Below are 22544 nucleotides of genomic sequence, written 5' to 3'. Positions count from 1 at the left end.
CTGTACTTTTACCCTTTTTCATAGCCCCTTTTACTTCCTGGGCTGTGATTGGTTCCCCATACTCGTCATCACTAGACTGTGCTCTTGTTATCCTAATCCTTCTATCATTAAGTCAGAGGATCTGTTCCCTGCTTACTTCTGCAAAGAGGAAGGAGGAGGCGGAAGAGGATGATGCTGCATCACTCCACTTGTGAATTAGTTCTTCAGCCTTACCCTTGGGGTCTTTGTGAGCCGCTGGCCGGGTTTTGCAGATGTTTCTCTTCCAATAGTGAATTCAAGCCATTGTCTTTCCCGCTCTTTAATCTTCTCTTCCCTGGCTACTTGACACAAAGTTTAAGCAGCTCTTGGTTACTTTCAGTGGGATGTCTCCGGTACTCTCTACTCATACTATCTTACATATACTATGCTCCTTACATTTCCATTGAGCATCTTTATGTAATCGTTCTCATACCATTTAATTTTCTTCCTCTGAGGGTTACTTCACCCAGGCATACGGCGCGGAACTCTTAGACAGCTCTCAATTTGGTTATTAAGGTCATCAACAAATGTATCAATGTCTCCTGGGATTTGGTATTCCGTGAACCAGTCACTCATCCTGCTTATGAAGTGCAGCCTCATATCTGCCCCGAGTGATAACCTTTTTCTTTTATTTGTCTTTTTCCTTCTCTTGCTCATGTCGACGGTGGTAATCAGTGCCCAATGGTCACTACATAAACTGTGCACAATGTGTGTACTGGCATCCGTGTCCTGTGCATTCAGCAGGAGAGCATAGTCCAGTCTTCCTCCTCTGAGATGAGTTGGCTGTTCATCACCCAGGACTCTAAGGTTTTCACTTCCCCTGACATAGTGACAGTTTCCGTCCATTAACATTGGGCTGATGACTGTTGGCACCAAAGTGTGGATGTCTGGCATTAAGGTCACCGACCAGCAGGGTAGGTTCTTCGTTAATAAATTCAAGCAGTGTGTCAAGGTCCAGTTTGCTCTGTGGCACATATAGGTTGATTATATGTAGAGCATTATTGTTTAAGTGAAGGGTTACCCCAGTGACTCATACTCATCCTCCATGTGGAGGTCATCAATCATCTGTGCAGGTATGTTGTAGCTGACATACTAGCTACCGGTGCCTCCTGTAGCACTATGACGTCAGTTTGGTGTTCACGAACGTATTGTATGATGTCATAAGTCTACCGCGAACTCCATTGCAGTTTCATTGTAGGATAGTGAGACTTTCTTCAGAAGTCTGGTGGTGTCAGTGGTGGGGGATGGTGTCAGAGATGTCTGGTGGTGGGGGATGGTGTCAGAGAAATCTGGTGGTATCAGTGGTGACGGGCAGTCAGAGAAGTCTGGTGGTCGGGGATGGTGTCAGAAGTCACCATCGCCTCCCATTGACACCAGACTTCTGGCACCATCCCCTCCCCACCATGTATTAGTGTTGTTGTATTTTGTTGGAAGAAGGCTTGTTGGGGCTGGATGGATGGAACGAATTCCGCAATGGAACGAATCGACTTCGCCTCATATAGTTCGTTCAAGTGAGGACACAATATATATATATATATATATATATATATATATATATATATATATATATATATTGTGACGGTAACGCGTTGGTGTTCGGCTGTTTAAGGCTAGGGGTATGGCCTCGTCACATAGTTATAAAAAAAAATAGAAAAACTGGAACTTCGTCTGTGGTAAGGTAAGGAGAAGACACACAAAACACAAGTAAACTTTAACAATGAAATTTTAATTACGTTAAATAAATCAAAACATGAAAATAATGCACAAACAAATTCTTATAATAAAATCAATGAATCAAAATAATAAGAATACTTAAATGACAAAATGAAAAGTTACGTTAAGGCAAAATAACAAGAAGTGCAATACAACAGTAAGTGGGAGGTGCTGGAATATTGGCTTAAAGCCACCACCTCTCTCAGTACACTCTAGAGTCTAGCTGGGAGGAGTGCTGGCTACGAAAGCACGGAACATTCTGAGGACTGATGTTGGGGCGACCCCAGACATCAGGTAGTATTGGGGGCGAGTGCAGGTGCAGCCAGACCGGCGACCAATCAGCGGAGTCGTAGCGATCAACGGGTAGTTTGGTGGTTGGAGTTCGAACAGGTGGCTGGTTGCATACGTTTCTGCTCACCCTGGCAAGCCTTGCTGGTGCTGGTGTTGTTGTCGTTGTTGGACATTTCTTCCATAGTCTTTTTATATAATTGTGAAGACGTAATTTTGGAGGGAAGAGCAGGCTCAATCTCTTGAAGGAGATTATCGTCACAACTCTCCCCCGAAGCCTGCGGTTCTGGAAGAAGTACGTCGTTATGTGGTGGAGTAATGGATGGAGTTGCTTCTACTTCATAAACTCTGGAGAGATCATGGGCTAAGATGTTGTCAGACTCTTGGTATAGCGTGTCTCCAGGTTGAATTTCTGCAGTTAGCAAGCCCATAGTAGAAGACGTTGAGATGAGAAGTGGGCGTGCTGCAGGAGGTGTAGGGTGGTGTGGTCCGTGTTGATGGTGGACCGAGCACTTTTCAGGGGTGGAGTGAAGTGCTGAAGCTTCAGGATGAGGACGAGTAGCTCCTTGCCAATTGTTCCGTCGTTCCTTGTAGCAGTAGTCGCTGACAGGTGTATTCTTCTCGCCTCGTTGCTGCATCACGACACCACCATCGTCGGTACCATTGGCGTCGACATGGAGGATGAAGGGCTTATCTGACGAGGTGAGAGTGGAATTAGAAGAGGGCATAGGAGCACGATTATTATCCTGAAAGCATTTGGGAAGATCATTAAGGATTTTGGAATTAGAAAGCGCCGACTCCTTGTCAGTGCTTTCGGGAGAAGAAGCCGGGATGGTCTCACTGTGGATGTAGGGTTCTGTGAATGTGGAATAATTAGTCAAGACAGTGGGAGGAGTACCATTATATTGCTTCAGGAGGTTGACGTGGCACAGCTGGGTCTTCCGCCGCCTATCTGGAGTCTCTATGACGTATGTGTTGTTGCTTCTGCACTCTTTGACGCAGTAGGGTCCTGAAAATCTGTTTTGTAAAGGTGAACCTGGGATAGGGAAATAAGCAAGGACGAAGTCTCCCGGCTTGAATTTTCTTACTTTGCTGGTCTGGTCGTAATGAGTCTTCATTCTCACCTGGGCTTTCAATAGATTATCATGGGCAAAGCGGTGGACTCTCTCTAGAATGTGTTGAAGGTTTTGAAGAAACTGGGGCACATTCTGATGCTCACTGAAGGTGGCATCTCTGAGAGAGTCTTTGAAAGCCTTAAGGGGAGTACGGCACTTACGGCCGTAGAGCATCTCATAAGGAGATACTCCTAGGGACTCATTGGGGAGACTTCTGAAAATACACATTATAAGGTCAATCTGCTTATCCCAATCCTTCGAGGTTTCACTACAAAACTTTTTCAAGAGTGCTTTGATGGTCTGATGACTACGTTCAAGAGAACCCTGTGAAGCAGGATGATAGGGGCTGGACAATACCTGTTTGATGTTGAACTCCTCCAGTGTCCTTTTGAAGAGATCACTGGTGAAGTTGGTGCCACAGTCACTTTGAATCTCCCTGGGAAATCCGTATTGAGTGAAGATCTTCAATAGATGTTTGATAACCGTAGCAGCCGTGATGTTCTTCACTGGAACTGCTATGGGAAATCTGGTGGTAGGACACAGGATGGTTAGGATGTAGGCGTTACCTGAACTGGTCCGAGGTAAAGGACCAACACAGTCTATTATGAGTCTGTGGAAAGGTTCCGCAGGCACCTGTATGGGAATCAGTGGTGCTCTGGGAATGGAGACGTTCGGTTTGCCTGCCATCTGACATGTATGACACTGTTTTACGTACTGTTTGACGTTATTTACCATACCTGGCCAGTAGTAGTCTTGGCGAATCCCATGGTAAGTCTTGTTGAAGCCGTAGTGGGAGAATGCTCCGTGGGCCAGGTGTAGAATAGTGGGCCGCAGGCTGGTGGGAATCACAAGTTGTTCGATGTTGGCCCAATCGTCCTCCTCCTTCAGTTTACTGGGTCTATATCTGCGGTAGAGCAAGTCGTTCTCTAGGAAGAACCCAGGAATACTGTCGGGTTGAGTCTCAGCCTGGAAAAACAATGGTGTTAAAGTAAGATCTTCCCTCTGCAACTTACGGAACTCCAACTTGGTCAGATGCGGGGGTAGTTTCTGAGGGTCTTGAGGGACAGCGGTAGCAGTAGAGTCAGCTGGCTGTGGACGTGCGGCTTGTGCACGGGTGGTCACGAGAACCGGAGGAGAAACTTTATCACTCTCTTGAACCTCTGCTGGAACATACTCGAGAATAGGATTACTTGGCACAGAGTTACACACCTGGGGTTTGTCCATGACGATCAGGTTGGTCGGTTGCAGGTCTTCTGCCAAGTCGTTGCCTAGGAGAAGTTGCACTCCAGGCATGGGAAAAGGCTTTTCCCTGACGGCGACTTGGACTTCCCCGTTCACGTAGGGACAATCCAGGTGGACTCTGGCGAGAGGGTATGGAGTGGTAGCAGTGAGGTCAGTGATGAAGACTGTTTCCCCGGTGTAGACTATGTTGGGCACAGCCGACTTCAAGATGATCGATTGTAGAGCCGCTGTGTCCCTCAAGATCTTCAATTTGAAACGTCCCTCCGGATTTGAACCGTTGGCAGAGACAGTTCCAGTATACAGGTGGTTACTGAAAAGAGAAAGATCATTAACATCAACACCAACATTCATCACAGGCTTACCGGACTTAGGAGGAGTTGGTTTGGGTCGTTGTTGGTCAGTGGTTCCCTTGTATTGAGACTTACCACATTTGTCTATGGTATGTCCATAGAGTCTACAATATTTGCAGTACAGTTGTGAACCAGCTTGATCGGGGCTCACCTTCTCGTAACTGTACCACGACTTCTTACTGGAGGATGGTTCAGGTGTCAGCCGGTGGATGAGGCTGTAAGTGTCAGCCGACTTAGCACACTTCAGGTAGTCGGTTTCTTCTTTATCTGCTAAGTAGAGGCGGACAGGAGGCGGCACACGTCTCAAGAATTCTTCAACAAGCATCAGGTTCACGAGTTCTGTAAAAGTAGAGACATGTGCTGCTTCCAGCCATTTCATGAAATACCTCCGTTTCGTGTTAGCAAACTCGAGGAAGGTAGTGGTACTTGCCTTCAGGTGGTCACGGAATTTCCTTCTATAACTTTCGGTGGAAAGTAGGTAGGCGTCTAACACTGCTTGTTTCAGAGTGTAGTAGTCATTCTCAGACGCCAAAGTACTGAGTGTGACTGCAGCTCTACCTGTAAGATGGACTCTGAGAAGTGTTGCCCATTGGTCGACAGGCCAACTGAGTTGATTAGCAAGGGTTTCAAAGGTGGTAAAGAACACATCAACTTCTGCTTCTACAAAGGATGGCATTAACTTACTTGCATGTGATATATTAAAACTGACGGGAAGATTGGCAGTAGCTTGTTGGCGTTGAGTGAAGTGTGAAGTTTCCAAGGCGATTTCACGTTGACGACACTCTAGAGCCAGAGTCGCTTGTTGCTTGTCATGTTCGCGTTGTATTTCCAACTCGCGTTGTTTGGTTTCAAGCTGTAAGCGTTCCCGCTCCTGGAGTGTTTCAAGCTGTACTCGTTCACGTTCACGGAGTAATGCGACCTCGCGTTCGTGTTCTTCTCTCCTCAAAGCAGCTTCACGTTCTCTGAGGGTGATTTCTCGTTCTTGTTCTTCCCTCCTCAAAGCAGCTTCGCGTTCTTGTTCTTCTCTTCGTATGGCAGCAGCTCGTTCTTGTTGTTCGAGGGCTTCCCTTTGCTGCTCACGTTCAATCTTGGCCAGCTCTAGTTTAAGTTTCATCGTTGCCAAGTCAGTTTTATCTGCAATATAGTAAGTTTCATGAGTTTCAGAGTCTATCTTACCTTGCTCTAAATAGTAATCCAGCAACAGGTTGTGTAGGTCATTTTTGTTGGCTTGGTAGGGAACTTCTAGTTGATACTCATGTGCAAGAGTTTGTAGTTCAGTCCTCTTGGCACGACTCAAAGTCCCTATTTCACCTGCTGGATTTGCACGGAAAGTTTGGAGACGAAACATGGTGAAATTAGCAAATAAAGGTACACGAATGTTCAATAATGAAATGTCAGAAACAGGACAACGTGGCAACTGGTACCTATCCTGTGTGATCTTTAACAATTAACGTTAAGTGAAAGATATTAAATTAAATCAAGGGCGCAGGAAATCTTGTACCCGGTACTCATGTAAGAGAATAAGGGCAAGAAAATCCTACTAACAAATGAAACAAAGTTTCGAAAACAAATGAAACAGTTAAATGCTTCAAAAGTAAAATTGGTAGTCCAAGGATGTAGGCATACCTTGCCAAGTCTCTATAGGACATAAAGCAAGTTTTTCCCACTGAATTTAATATGATACTTACAGAATTAGCGAACTTTTGTGCTCTGAAAAAATAAGCTAATTCCCTACCGTTGTATGTATCATCATCTCTGACTGACGTGTAGGGGTGCGAGGTGTCAACTGGTGACGAGAACTGCTGCTGAGGTCCCAATTCAGCAACTAAAGTTCGAGCTAGAGGAACTATGGCCCTCTTTGTCCTCCTACAGTCAGATTGCAGAAGATTGGGTACTCTTGACCCGGGGCAGACCACAGTACCAGGGTACCAATATGATGATCTGTCAGAATGAGAAATATTCAAGGGACATAGATGGTAAATACGAGTAATAACATGGAGGGAGAGATGACCAATTAAGAGTATGACTGCGGCCTACAGTCACCACGTAATCCAAAGTTGTCTCACCTTCACTATATGTTACTCTCGTAATGCACAATACACCGCACCTTATAAAAAATGAAATTGCATGAAAAATAGTAAAGCTACGTTAACAAAGTTAAATACGCTTACCATAAATTACCACTTAGCACCAGTACCTGAGTTAAGCTCCTAGGACAGGCCCCCATATAACTTGTGACGGTAACGCGTTGGTGTTCGGCTGTTTAAGGCTAGGGGTATGGCCTCGTCACATAGTTATAAAAAAAAATAGAAAAACTGGAACTTCGTCTGTGGTAAGGTAAGGAGAAGACACACAAAACACAAGTAAACTTTAACAATGAAATTTTAATTACGTTAAATAAATCAAAACATGAAAATAATGCACAAACAAATTCTTATAATAAAATCAATGAATCAAAATAATAAGAATACTTAAATGACAAAATGAAAAGTTACGTTAAGGCAAAATAACAAGAAGTGCAATACAACAGTAAGTGGGAGGTGCTGGAATATTGGCTTAAAGCCACCACCTCTCTCAGTACACTCTAGAGTCTAGCTGGGAGGAGTGCTGGCTACGAAAGCACGGAACATTCTGAGGACTGATGTTGGGGCGACCCCAGACATCAGGTAGTATTGGGGGCGAGTGCAGGTGCAGCCAGACCGGCGACCAATCAGCGGAGTCGTAGCGATCAACGGGTAGTTTGGTGGTTGGAGTTCGAACAGGTGGCTGGTTGCATACGTTTCTGCTCACCCTGGCAAGCCTTGCTGGTGCTGGTGTTGTTGTCGTTGTTGGACATTTCTTCCATAGTCTTTTTATATAATTGTGAAGACGTAATTTTGGAGGGAAGAGCAGGCTCAATCTCTTGAAGGAGATTATCGTCACAATATATATATATATATATATATATATATATATATATATATGCGAACAAGGCTGAATGGTCCCTAGGACTATATGCAACTGAAAACTCACACCCCAGAAGTGACTCGAACCCATACTGCCAGGAGCAACGCAACTGTTATGTACAGATAAAATGCTATGTCCAAGATTAACATCTGAGTGCCGGCAGGGAAGTGGTTCAAATAGCTTCGGCTATCACTTCCTTATGTCCGGTCGTGATGGTGAAGTGGATTAAGGCATCCTGTACATACCAGTTGCGTTGCTCCTGGCAGTATGGGTTCGAGTCACTTCTGGGGTGTGAGTTTTCAGTTATATATATATATATATATATATATATATATATATATATATATATATATATATATATATATATATATATATATATATATCCCCTATCTACCTCTATCTTAATTATGGTATCTGTGCATGGGGGTCTACCACTGCAAACCACCTTAAGCCCATCATCACACAGCAAAAATCTGCTATCAGAATAATAACTAACTCTGCTTTCAGACAACACTCAGCTCCCTTGTTTAAATCCCTAAACTTGCTAAATATTAACTCCCTCCACACATTCTCTTGTGTCAACTACATTACAAAACCCTGTTCTTAAATGCAAACCATGCTCTGAAACTCTCCCTGGACAGATGTAATAGGACCCATTATCACCACACCAGAAATAAATATCTCTTTGATATCCCCAGGGTCAAACTTAATCTGTGTAAACACTCTATGCAAATTAAGGGACCTAGTCTGTGGAACTCACTCCCTAGTGAATTGAAAAACTGTAAAACTTTTGCCTTATTTAAAAGCAAAACCAAAAAGTACCTAACTTCATCTTCTTAGTTTCCTACACTGAGCTTTAAATTTGCTCTGTACCTAGTGTTACCCCAATCTCCTAATTTTTATGTAATATCAAACTACCTTATCATTGTGTTCATTGCTCTCTTCTTTTATGTGCTAGCCATATGCTGTATTGTGACTACCAATTTTTGTCAACTACCATTCAAGCTGTCATTGCAATCAATCTTATATTGTTTCTGCTGTATTGTGCCTACCAATTTTTGTCAACTACCATTCAAGCTGTCATTGCAATCAATCTTAGCTACCTATGTGCTTTAATATACTGTACCTACAATTTTCTCTCATCATCTTTTTTTTCATTTCATGTAACTGTTATCATTTTTTTGTCTATAAATTTTGCAAGTATTATACCTCCTTAAAATTTTCTTAGATTAAGGACCTGCCCGAAACGCTGCGCGTGCTAGTGGCTTTACAAGACTGTAATTACCATATTTGTATCCTCACATTCCTTATGTACATTCTTGTATATGCATAAATAAATAAATAAATAAATATATATATATATATATATATATATATAATATATATATATATATATATATATATATATATATATATATATATATATAATATATATATATATATAAGGTACAATAGATTGTGTAAGTCAGGTTTTGGTGATTAAATGGTACATTTTTGCGAGTCACATGAGTAGCCTACATAATAGCTAATGGAACTGTTAATTTCCATAATTGCTGTTGTTTCACTGTGTTGTTATTTTGGGTATGCAGCAGTTCTAATGTCTATATTGCAGTGTATCATTCTTACTGGGACAACATTGAGTAGTTGCTCGCATAATTTAAGACTGTCTCTGTCCCGCAGGTGTTGGCTGCTGTCTCCGTGGCTATGGGATCTATGTCTGTCGGGTTCAGCGCAGCCTACACCTCTCCTGCCCTAGCCTCTCTCGACAGCCCAAATTCGACTATAAATGTGACGGAGGAGGAGAAGTCTTGGATCGGTTCCCTGATGCCACTCAGTGCTCTCACTGGCAGCATCATTGGTGGCTACCTCATTGACGCCCTTGGCAGAAAGATGGTCATCCTTGTGTGTGGCCCGCCTTTCATCGTGGTGAGTGTGGGGAGAGATAGGGGGAGATTTAAGGAGGATAGGGGAAAGGGGTAGGTGGAATGTCGGTGGTCAACGTGGATTGGATTTAGAGGTTGGGGTAATAACCTCTAATTACAGTAGTTAAGTAATTAGCTGCTGCAATTAAGTTTGCAAATAATGCCCCTTTTATTTATCAAGCATTATAATATAGTGTATTTGTATTTGGTTAATTTTTATTGAAAACATTTTCAATCAAATTTTATATTTAAACTCTTTTGAATAAACATGGTATTGTACTGTTTTGTAAAAATCAGATGCCTTTCAATGTACTAGTATTAACATACAAATCCCTGTAACAGCATGGTCAGTTTAATAGAAGCATATGAGTATCTTTACTGTGAAAGTTAACTCTACAGGATCATACATGAAAATTATTGCATTTGCTCTGAGATCAACTTCAGGAATATTCTGTACTACCTGTACACGGAAATTTGTTAATTAATGAATATACACACAAGACAAATTAAAAACAATTTAAGTTACACAAATTTATTTGTAGACCTATACATATAAAAAATAAAAAAATTACATCTAATCATCAGTTACACAAATTTATTTGTAGACCTATACATATAAAAAATTAAAAAAATCATCTGTTATGCCATTCATTTGTATCATGAATTTAAATACTGTACCAATACTTTTCCCTGTACATGAACTTCCACACCATGATCTCCCTGTAATACCCAAAGGGGTCATGAAGCTTGACCTCTTAAGATATAACCCTGAAATAACCCTCTATAACTCTGAAATGTTATCTTCATGTACCTAGTAATCCTTGTTTCATTATTGTGTATTATTCTAATCTGCTTTTGTGTCAAAATTTCTTCAATGTACCTGTAAACATTTTTTACCAATTTTACTGTAATTATTCTACTTAAAATTATCTGTACCTGTAAAGTAAAGTTGTAAAGTACCTGTAAACATTTTTTGTCAATTATACTGTTAAATTATCTAAAAATTATCTGTTAGCGTTTCGTGCAAGTCCTTAAACTATGTGTGCTAGTAGCTTTACAAGAATGTAAATTCAGCTTAATTTCTATGTTCTCTGTTAACCCCAATGTACCTTCTTGTATATAAATAAATAAATAAATAAATAAATATAGAGGCCCTCGTGGGTTTAGTTGTATAAGGTACAGGTTTCCTTCATTTGAAACCTCCTCCTTCCAGTATTTATGCAGTGAATCTAGCCTCCCGGGCAAGATGCCCATTTCTGGGGTTAGATGCTGAAGGGTTTTGAGGTTCTCATTGGGGTATCATAAGGTCAAGAATCCTCTCATCTCCATGAAGAAGGGTGCAGGCCAAGTTAGTTCACACCTTGAAATATTGTTGGACAAAGTTACACTCCTTGGATTACGTTTCCATGGAGTGTAACCATAGGGTCAAGAGTCGATGAACTATGAAACATCTTCCCTATTACAAAGCAAAGACATCAACTCTCTCAGGCACTCCTTGAACAAGAGGCTGGTGGTCTCAAATAGTCAGATTAATGGTTAGGTGGGGGCCTTGAGCAAGACACTTCCAGCCAGAGCCTAAGATAGTGTCCCCCTCATTAGTGTACAGCCTATCATTGAAAGACCACACCCCAATATGAAGATGTCTGAGGGAAGACAGCGCTCAAGAGGGTGTGGCCAGGTCCTAGGATTGGCCACCAAGTAGACCTAGCTGACTCATTGTGCCAAGGGTGAGGGCCTCAGGCATGATTGTAGGGGTAATGAATTGAACAACAGTGTGAACTGTGGCTTTGAACTGGGGGTAGGGGTGGGGGAAGGTTTCTTTTGTGGGGAGCAGATCTATCACCAGGTGGTCTAGGATTACATCAGCAATTTATAGAGTAATTGCCTGTCTCCATGTTCAGAACACCTACTATAGAGTTCTTACATTCTTGCAAAGCCACTAGCATACATAACATTTCAGCTTTAATCTTAATTTTCCCTGGAATACATCCCGCCAAATTGTTTAACAACCATGTACCCATTCACTGTTGGGTGAACAGAGGTGTACAGTTAAGGATTGGCACTTAGTCAATCCTCCCCGGCCAGGATACGAACCCAGGCCAAATCACTCGAGAAGCATGGGGAGAGTGTTTTGCCACTGCGCCATGTGGACTGCTAATTTTGTCAAATCAGTTGCCAACTAGGGTTCATTTCTAGTTAAATAATTTGTATAAATAAATACTTGAGTACTGTATTAACTTTTGATCTTTGAGTATCAGTGGACCACTTTGTTGTAATAACAGTGGCCGAGGGAGTTAAGGCCCATGAAATCTCGTGTGATTATTGGTGACTTTCCATTAGTAATCTAATTAATCCCTGCTCACATTAATGAATAATTGAAGGACAATTGAGTAGGTTACCCCCTTGAGTATCAATACCATGGTGACCAGTGTCAAAGAATTACAGTTTAAAATGCTCGACTTCCTTTATTGTCAATATCCATTAATCAAATCAAATCAAATCAAATCAAATGTTTATTTAGGTAAGGTACATACATACAAGAGATTTTACAAAGAATGATGGATTTATAGATAGGGCTAGTACATACAATGCCTAAAGCCACTATTACGCAAAGCGTTTCGGGCATGAAAAACTTAAATGACTAAAGCTTAATACTAATTGAGCATAAAGAATAAAATAAGTTGAGAACAAATAAAAAAAAGAGATAAAAAAGGGGGGAACATGGCTGAAAAAGCAGCACAAATACAATTCTGTCGACAAACAGCGCCATTTAAAAAAAAAAAGACATTGGTTGACAATAGAGAGGTAAGGTAGGTTACAGGGAATTTATTAGGTATAGCTTCGTTTTTATCTTAAACTGGTTGAGAGAGGTACAGTCTTTAACATGGTTGGGAAGGTCATTCAACATCAACAGATCAACAGATCTCGGATAATGATCAAAGCAATCAAGAATTCTAATTAAATTGGAGGTGGTGGCAGCAATAGTTAATTTCAATGATGAGCAGTGTGTCCTATTAACAGGGCTGTAAAACTCCAGGGGTCATAATACACAATGTTACGTCCCGTGCACACGAACCTCTGCCCCATGACCTCCCATGCACACGAACCTCCATGACCTCCCATGCACACGAACCTCTGCTCCATGACCTCCCATGCACACGAACCTCTGCTCCATGACCTCCCATAAACACGAACCTCTGCTCCATGACCTCCCATGCACACGAACCTCCATGACCTCCCATGCACACGAACCTCTGCTCCATGACCTCCCATAAACACGAACCTCTGCTCCATGACCTCCCATGCACACGAACCTCCATGACCTCCCATGCACACGAACCTCTGCTCCATGACCTCCCATGCACACGAACCTCTGCTCCATGACCTCCCGTGCACACGAACCTCTGCTCCATGACCTCCCGTGCACACGAACCTCTGCTCCATGACCTCCCATGCACACGAACCTCTGCTCCATGACCTCCTGTGCACACAAACCTCTGCTCCATGACCTCCCATGCACACGAACCTCTGCTCCATGACCTCCTGTGCACACAAACCTCTGCTCCATGACCTCCCATGAACACGAACCTCTGCTCCATGACCTCCCATGCACACGAACCTCTGCTCCATGACCTCCCGTGCACACGAACCTCTGCTCCATGACCTCCCGTGCACACGAACCTCTGCTCCATGACCTCCCATGAACACGAACCTCTGCTCCATGACCTCCCATGCACACGAACCTCTGCTCCATGACCTCCTGTGCATGTGAACCTTTCCTCAGTAACCTCATCTGGACATAAACCTCCACACAGTGACCTGTGCACACTAACCTCCATACTATATATGGATATATATAGTATATATATACATACTATATACCTCCATACATAACATGGTCAAAGGAGGAGCTAGATAGTAAACGTGAAGGTCTTATAACAATAATGAGAGAGATTATAGCGAGAGCGGATAACGATAGATCACGACTGTTGATAGTCGGTGACTTCAACTTGAAATCCATAGACTGGGAAGCATATGAAGCTAAAACAGAAGATTTTTGGACCTGTAAATTTGTAGACCTCATCCTGGAAACATTCTTGTATCAACATGTTAAACAAGCTACGAGGATGAGGGAAGGGGACGTTCCCTCCATGCTAGATTTGATATTACCAGGAAGGAGGAAGAGATATTTGACATTCAGTACCTTCCTCCCTTGGGTAAAAGTGACCATGTCTTTTTGGGAATAAAGTATGCAATGCGTTATAAGCTGGAAGAAAATAAGGAGGTTGAAGCAGTTGAAAAACCAGACTTCAGGAGAGGACATTATGGTGACCTTAGAAATTTTTTTAGTGAGTATAATTGGACAGACTTGATGCTAGGCAAGGAAGTGAATGAGATGTATGGCAAGTTTTGTGAAATATATGATAAAGGCACAAAAAAATTTATACCAAAACAGAGATGCAGAACTAGGAAACAGGATTGGTTCAATAGAAATTGCGAGAGGGCTAGAGACCGAAAGACACAAAAATGGAATCAATACAGGAAGAGGCCGAACCCCCAAACATACCAGCGATACAAAGATGCGAGAAACAACTACACAGCAGTGAGGAGAGAGGCAAAAAGAAATTTTGAAAAAGGGATTGCGGACAAATGTAAAACAGAACCAGGTCTATTCTATAAATTCATAAACAACAAATTGCAGGTAAAGGATAATATTCAGAGGTTGAAAATGGGAAATAGATTCACGGAAGATGAAAAGGAAATGTGTGAAACACTAAACGAAAAGTTCCAAAGTGTGTTTGTACAAAATTAAATCTTTAGGGAACCAGATACAATAAGAATTCCAGAGAACAACATAGAACACATAGAGGTGTCTAGAGACGAAGTGGAAAAAATGCTCAAGGAGCTCGGTAAGAACAAAGCAGCTGGCCCAGATGGCGTTTCACCATGGGTTCTGAGAGAATGTGCATCTGAGCTCAGCATTCCACTTCACCTGATCTTTCAGGCATCCCTGTGTACAGGAATTGTAGCAGACGGGTGGAAACAGGCTAACATAGTTCCAATCTACAAAAGTGGCAGCAGGGAAGACCCCCTCAATTATAGACCTGTATCATTGACAAGTGTAATAGTGAAAGTATTGGAAAAACTAATCAAAACTAAATGGGTAGAACACCTAGAGAGAAATGATATAATATCAGACAGACAGTATGGTTTTCGATCTGGAAGATCCTGTGTATCGAATTTACTCAGTTTCTATGATCGAGCCACAGAGATATTACAGGAAAGAGATGGTTGGGTTGACTGCATCTATCTGGACCTAAAAAAGGCTTTCGACAGAGTTCCACATAAGAGGTTGTTCTGGAAACTGGAAAATATTGGAGGGGTGACAGGTAAGCTTCTATCATGGATGAAAAATTTTCTGACTGATAGAAAAATGAGGGCAGTAATCAGAGGCAATGTATCAGAATGGAGAAATGTCACAAGTGGAATACCACAGGGTTCAGTTCTTGCACCAGTGATGTTTATTGTGTACATAAATGATCTACCAGTTGGTATACAGAATTATATGAACATGTTTGCTGATGATGCTAAGATAATAGGAAGGATAAGAAATTTAGATGACTGTCATGCCCTTCAAGAAGACCTGGACAAAATAAGTATATGGAGCACCACTTGGCAAATGGAATTTAATGTTAATAAATGTCATGTTATGGAATGTGGAATAGGAGAACATAGACCCCACACAACCTATATATTATGTGAGAAATCTTTAAAGAATTCTGATAAAGAAAGAGATCTAGGAGTGGTTCTAGATAGAAAACTATCACCTGAGGACCACATAAAGAATATTGTGCAAGGAGCCTATGCTATGCTTTCTAACTTCAGAATTGCATTTAAATACATGGATGGCGATATACTAAAGAAATTGTTCATGACTTTTGTTAGGCCAAAGCTAGAATATGCAGCTGTTGTGTGGTGCCCATATCTTAAGAAGCACATCAAAAAACTGGAAAAGGTGCAAAGACATGCTACTAAGTGGCTCCCAGAACTGAAGGGCAAGAGCTACGAGGAGAGGTTAGAAGCATTAAATATGCCAAAACTAGAAGACAGAAGAAAAAGAGGTGATATGATCACTACATACAAAATAGTAACAGGAATTGATAAAATCGACAGGGAAGACTTCCTGAGACCTGGAATTTCAAGAACAAGAGGTCATAGATTTAAACTAGCTAAACACAGATGCCGAAGAAATATAAGAAAATTCACCTTCGCAAATAGAGTGGTAGACGGTTGGAACAAGTTAAGTGAGAAGGTGGTGGAGGCCAAGACCATCAGTAGTTTCAAAGCGTTATATGACAAAGAGTGCTGGGAAGACGGGACACCACGAGCGTAGCTCTCATCCTGTAACTACACTTAGGTAATTACACTTAGGTAATTACTACAAGCACCCCCCTCCCCTGCACACACTCACTTCTAAGGGGCCTCGTAGCCTGGTGGATAGCGCGCAGGACTCGTAATTCTGTGGCGCGGGTTCGATTCCCGCACGAGGCAGAAACAAATGGGCAATGTTTCTTTCACCCTGAATGCCCCTGTTACCTAGCAGTAAATAGGTACCTGGGAGTTAGTCAGCTGTCACGGGCTGCTTCCTGGTGTGTGTGTGTGTGTGTGTGTGTGGTGTGGTGTGAGAAAAAAAAAAAAAAAAAAAAGTAGTTAGTAAACAGTTGATTGACAGTTGAGAGGCGGGCCGAAAGAGCAAAGCTCAATCCCCGCAAACACAACTAGATGAACACAACTAGATGAACACAGATATTTCCCCCGACATGCTTTTTCAAACAGTCATCAATCAATATCACTGTTCTTGACAGCTTTCCCTCCCGATAGCTTGGCTGCTGATTGGATCATCAAGTAATGTTATGATGATATATGGTGGTCGTGTCCTGGGTGGTTTGTGTGTGGGTCTGTTGACACTCACTCTCCCTGTCTACCTTGGGGAGACCATCCAGCCAGAGATCAGAGGCATCCTTGGACTCCTTCCCACTACCTTTGGCAATGCTGGTAAGTTTATACTTTCATTTAAACTGTTCTATCACAATTTTTTGTAAAGCCCCAATACAATGAGAAAGAGTGTATTAGTTCATTTAGTTTAGTATAGACCCCACTTTCATACTGTGGTTGAGTGACAGAAAGGCTTCAATTCTCATAATGGGTCCAAGAACTGGACCATAACAATCTCTAAGCTAACCAAATTACGTTTGTGGTGAGCTAATGCCATATAATTTGATTTGCTGATCATTCACCCCTATACCCTGCCAGTGGGCGGTGGCAGTGGAAAGTTTATAATTACCATACGTGCATGCACTACCTACAGTAAGCAACACTGAATTTAACTAAATTTACCTTGAGATACTTGGCCTAAATATATATCTGAATTTATCTCAATTTACCTGAGGGCCACCATTTATTTAATGGTCACGACGGGGACAGGAAACTGGTGGGTTGTCAAAGGGGTCTCTCCACCGATATTTCCTGAGAATTTTTTCGAACTGGATTTTGAACTGCAGTCATGTTTTTGCAGTTACACTTTCAGTGGGATGTCGGTTCCACGAGTTTATAAATCTGTGGGTAAAAAAGCATCTCCTTTTTTCTGCCCTACATTGTGAATTGTTGAGCTGGAAGTTTTTAACCTAAATTTACCTCAGGGCCACTAAGACTCTTAGTGGCTTTGACAATGACAGGAAGCTGGCTGCTTGTCAAAGGTTTCTCTCTATTTGCCATGATGATTTTTTCCAGTTGGATTTTAAATGTTAAAACAGCTTTCTCTTCTTCTCCTCTCCTTTCCCTCTTTCCCTTCGTCTCTCTCTTCTTCTTCTTCTCCTCTCTCTCTTTCTCTCTCTCCTCCTCTCTCTCCTCTCTCTCTCCTCTCTCTCTCTCTCTCTCTCTCTCTCTCTCTCTCTCTCTCTCTCTCTCTCTCTCTCTCTCTCTCTCTCTCTCTCTCTCTCTCTCTCTCTCTCTCTCTCTCTCTCTCTCTCTCTCTCTCTCTCTCTCTCTCTCTCTCTCTCTCTCTCTCTCTCTCTCTCTCTCTCTCTCTCTCTCTCTCTCTCTCTCTCTCTCTCTCTCTCTCTCTCTCTCTCTCTCTCTCTCTCTCTCTCTCTCTCTCTCTCTCTCTCTCTCTCTCTCTCTCTCTCTCTCTCTCTCTCTCTCTCTCTCTCTCTCTCTCTCTCTCTCTCTCTCTCTCTCTCTCTCTCTCTCTCTCTCTCTCTCTCTCTCTCTCTCTCTCTCTCTCTCTCTCTCTCTCTCTCTCTCTCTCTCTCTCTCTCTCTCTCTCTCTCTCTCTCTCTCTCTCTCTCTCTCTCTCTCTCTCTCTCTCTCTCTCTCTCTCTCTCTCTCTCTCTCTCTCTCTCTCTCTCTCTCTCTCTCTCTCTCTCTCTCTCTCTCTCTCTCTCTCTCTCTCTCTCTCTCTCTCTCTCTCTCTCTCTCTCTCTCTCTCTCTCTCTCTCTCTCTCTCTCTCTCTCTCTCTCTCTCTCTCTCATTCTCTCTCTCTCTCTCTCTCTCTCTCATTCTCTCTCTCTCTCTCTCTCTCTCTCATTCTCTCTCTCTCTCTCTCTCTCTCTCTCTCTCTCTCTCTCTCTCTCTCTCTCTCTCTCTCTCTCTCTCTCTCTCTCTCTCTCTCTCTCATTCTCTCTCTCTCTCTCTCTCTCTCTCTCATTCTCTCTCTCTCTCTCTCTCTCTCTCTCTCTCTCTCTCTCTCTCTCTCTCTCTCTCTCTCTCTCTCTCTCTCTCTCTCTCTCTCTCTCTCTCTCTCTCTCTCTCTCCTCTTTGTCTCTCTCTGCTCTTGCTGTCTCTCTCTCTCTTATCCCTCTCTCTATCTTTCTAAATGCAATAAAGATAATTATACCTAATAATTGCAATTATTATAATTATAATTAAAGTTTTAAAAACCTTTGCTCCAAAACGTTCTATCATAACATTTAAAACACGTTTTATTAAACGTTATGATCTCACGTTTTATACTCGTCTTTAAAAATTCTCAAAACATGCATTAAACGTAATTTAAAACGTGCTCAAAACAATGAAATGTCGTTTTCAGCACGTTAAGAAAACACAAAAATGTTTGGGGGTTTAGCACTTATGGCTTTGGTGGGTAGGTTGTTTCAAGGGTTTATAACCCTGTGGGTGAAAAAGCATTTCATGCTCTCAGTCCTACATTGTAGCTTGTTGAGCGTGAAACCATTGCTCCTTGTTTGTGTTACGTCTTACCTATTGAAGAAATGTGCACGTAGGCACAGCAACCCATGTCACTACTACCAAATTAATAACATTCTATTACAGCAGATTGATTTTGAAAAGGACCTGGGAGTCAAAATCCGCCTCTCACTGAAAGTTGTACAACAGGTAGGGGTAGAAGTAAAAAATAAAACCAGCGTTGAATATAATGAAATGCCATTTTCTGAGTGAGTCGCGGAGGTTCCCCAGAGCTATCCAGGCTGATATGATCATCTCTAACTTTGACATCAGTCGATATGGGTGGAGTTCTATCTAGGCCTACCGGGGACCATGAGCCAGAACCTGGACCCCACAGAGAGGCACAAGGAGCAAAAGTCTATAGAAATGCACATGTGATTTGGAGCATTTTATATCTGCCATCGACCAGGACAGGCACCCAGAAAGGTGAGTGCCCCAAAACAAGCCTCTATTCTGGTTAAAAATGATGAAAATAGACAAACGAGTGAACAGAACTTCCCAAATGAAAACGAGCAAACGAGCATGACGTCACACGAGCTGTGCCGCATGTCTGCACAGCTCCCCCCTCCCCAGGAGGGGAAGGGAGAGCCCTAGACCCCCATGCTGGCGATCCACACCCAAGTTCTGAGGTTGGATATCAAAATATGCGAAAACTGGCGACCGGAGGAAGGAAGGGTTGCTGGGGAGCCTCTGGGACTCACCCAGAAAATTGCATTTAATTACATTCAACACTGGTCTTTTTGCGGGAGCCCCTACGACTCCCCGGAGCTACTTCACCAAAGATTAAAAGAAAATATGGGGGACTTACCCGGGAGGTGGTCGGTGCTCCACATCTCAGCTTGAAGTTGAGACAGGCTGCAGCCGCTGACCCAAAATGACACAGGCCCGACTAGGCCTAGGAATGTTAACTATAGGTAGCGTGTAGCCAGGACCCTGTGCGACCGCCAAAAACCTCATGCCCAAATATCAGCCCAGGACATGTTACCAAAGACGGCAGCAAGAACAGCAAACATATGAACGTCATGGGCACAGGGATAGACAGGCTGGCTAGACTTAATCACCCTGTGGATGATCAGAGAGACCCGTACCAACGAACAGAGAGAAGGGAAACAGGATCTACCCAAAGCACGTCCCCGCACACAGAAGCCGTGGTGCGCAAATAACAGTGGAGGGTGCAACTGGACACAACACACGGTGCACCCCCAGCATGACCAACCAAGCATTAACAAACCTAAGGGCCCCTCCGGAAAGCATCAGTCTCATTCTTCGCCAGGAAAGTAGGAGACGGTAGTAGAAGAGCAGCTATCACCATGACCAAAAGAGCAGAAACCCCTGTGCCAGAGAAGAGCATGAAGCTCCGCAACCCGAACCCCAGAGGCCAATGCCAACAGGAAAAGAGCCTTAAAAAAACAATCCTGAACTGAAGGGGCCACAACAAACCGAGAAGAGAAATAGGAGAGCACTCTGTCCAAGGACCAGGACGGCTCAGGCAGCATATGAGCAGGCTGGAGGCGAAACAACACATGAGACAGCTTGCGAAACGGCGCAGAAGTAACAACTATACCAAAAGCAATCTGCAGCAGCTCTGCCAACGCCACATGATACGAGGCGACAGTATTCAGCATAAGATGACGGTCCTGGATCAACCCCAAGAGAAAGAACAACACCACCTGAACTGAAAGCAAAGTACAACAACGAAGAGTCAAAAAAAAAAAATGGAAGGACTGTCAGGAAACTTCATACTGCCCCCAAAACGGGCAGGTGGGACACCATCAAAGCAGCCACCTGATCACCATACAGATGTTGATAAACTCGAGTCAAAAATACCAAATGCAGAAGACTCGAGAAGAGTGAACCAGTCTTCTAACAGACCAGGCCGATCTGCTGAAAAAGGCAGAGCCGCGAAAAAACCTCTGAGTTCGGACACCGGTCAAGCAGTGCCTGAAACCATGGCTGGGATGGCCATCACAGGGCCAAGAGGACTACTCGCTCCTGGTAAAAAAAAAGGGAGCCAAGCGAGCCTAGACCTGAAGCAACAGCTGAACTGGGGGGAAGAGGTACAGGAAACCCCACCTCGAACAGTCCTGCCAGAAGGTATCGATCCCGATGACCTCGCGGTCGGAGAAGTGTGTCACATATACCGGAAGATGCCTCAACCCAGTCGACATGAAGGGGTCCACCTCCGGGCACCTGAACGCCTGGCAGAGCCAACGAAATGAGTCGGCATCGATCGTCCATTCTGTGGACAGGGAAACAAACCGGGACAGGCCGTCTGCCAGGAAGGACGTTGGACACCCCCTGGATGTGAACCGCCAGGAGAGCCAAACCCTGAGAACTCAGCAGACAAGTTACCCAAAGCGACCAGCCCAAAGAGCCAAGGACCTCATTGATCCCCCTCGGTTCAGGCAATAAGCCACCGGGGAGCAGTCTAAATGGAGCCAGATCCTTTGGGAGACCCAAACTCTCCGAAGTGCAAACCACACCATCACGAACTCCTGCACTGTGCTGTGGCCCTGACGAAGGATGAACCTCACTGCTCCTGGCTGGCCAGGTGAGCACTGGTCAGAAAGCCAAAGCCAAGAGATGACAAGTCCATGAACACATCGAGCGATGGCTTGGGTAGGTGCCAAGGCACTGAACCCCGAAAAATCCGAAGAGGAAGTCAGCGGTGCAGCAGCCGACACAAGGCCCAACGGGGATCGAACCCAGCGATTGCAAGAAAGGCGGAAGGAACGTTCCCATAGGAACCAGAACAGCCGACGAAGCCAAACACGACCTGATGGGTAGACCATCATCGAAAAGTTCAGGCTCCTGCATAGACCCTCGAGCAACCGCCAGGTGTCCCGGGAGCCCCCCCCCCCCCTCAGATTAAACAAGCACATGCGGGACTGCAGCCAAAGGAGAGAGACTGAAGGGAGAGAAAGGAAACGGTCCAAAAGTCCCACACAAGACCCAGCCCGATCCAAACCTGGGAGGGAACCAGATGGGACTTCCGTCAATTCACCAGGAACCCGAACCCGGCTAACTGAGAAAGCACCAAACCCCTGGCGAGCAGACACGCGGACTGACTGGGAGCCCAAATCAGCCAGTCGTCAAGGTAAGCCAACACCCGAACACCTAACAGACCCAGATGGGCAACAACGACCCGGGTAAGGTCTGTGAACACGCGAGTTGCCAGGTTCAACCCTAACGGGAGACAACGAAAGTGGTAACTCTGACACCCCACAACAAAACCGAGCCAGTCCCTGAAACCTGGATGAATCAGGATGTGCCAATATGCATCCTTGAGTTCCAGGGACACCATCCAAGAGCCCGGCTCTAATAGAAGCTGGACCTGGGATAGAGTTGGTCATCCGAAAAGTGGGGCAGGAAACTCAGGGGTTCAAACGGTACAAGTCCAGAATGAACTGCAGTCCACACAGTCCCTTTTCAGAACTGGAAACAGGCCTGGAAACCCACCTGAGAAACGTTGTTGTTTCGACCACACCCAAGCGCACCCACTCCAAGATGACCCAGCAGAGTGCAGGAGAAGAGGCCTGCCCTGCCAACCACAAACCCCCTAAAGGAGGAGGAGGAGCCACCCAAGGCCACTGCAGGCCATGATAAACGACCCAAAAAGCCCACTAATTGTGAGACCAGGCGTGAGTGAACAGAGCAAGTCTCCCCACCCCCCCATCGCCCCATCAATGGAGCGGTTATCTATCTT

At 43.9% G+C, this 22544-nt stretch overlaps 1 protein-coding gene across 1 annotated transcript in view; it reads left to right on the top strand.

The window, feature by feature from the left end:
- Positions 1–22544, top strand: part of LOC123773771 (facilitated trehalose transporter Tret1) — a 171720-nt gene that overhangs the window by 120512 nt on the left and 28664 nt on the right. Inside the window, exons 2-3 of the mRNA XM_045767702.2 lie at positions 9353–9599; positions 16477–16650. Of these exons, the coding sequence (XP_045623658.1) occupies positions 9353–9599; positions 16477–16650 (421 nt within the window). The remainder of the gene's footprint in view (positions 1–9352; positions 9600–16476; positions 16651–22544) is intronic.

Source organism: Procambarus clarkii, chromosome 72, assembly GCF_040958095.1.
Source record: "Procambarus clarkii isolate CNS0578487 chromosome 72, FALCON_Pclarkii_2.0, whole genome shotgun sequence".
Taxonomy (NCBI): Eukaryota; Metazoa; Arthropoda; class Malacostraca; order Decapoda; family Cambaridae; genus Procambarus; species Procambarus clarkii.
The sequence above is the reverse complement of the archived record's forward strand: the minus strand, read 5'-3'. Positions and strand labels throughout refer to the sequence as shown.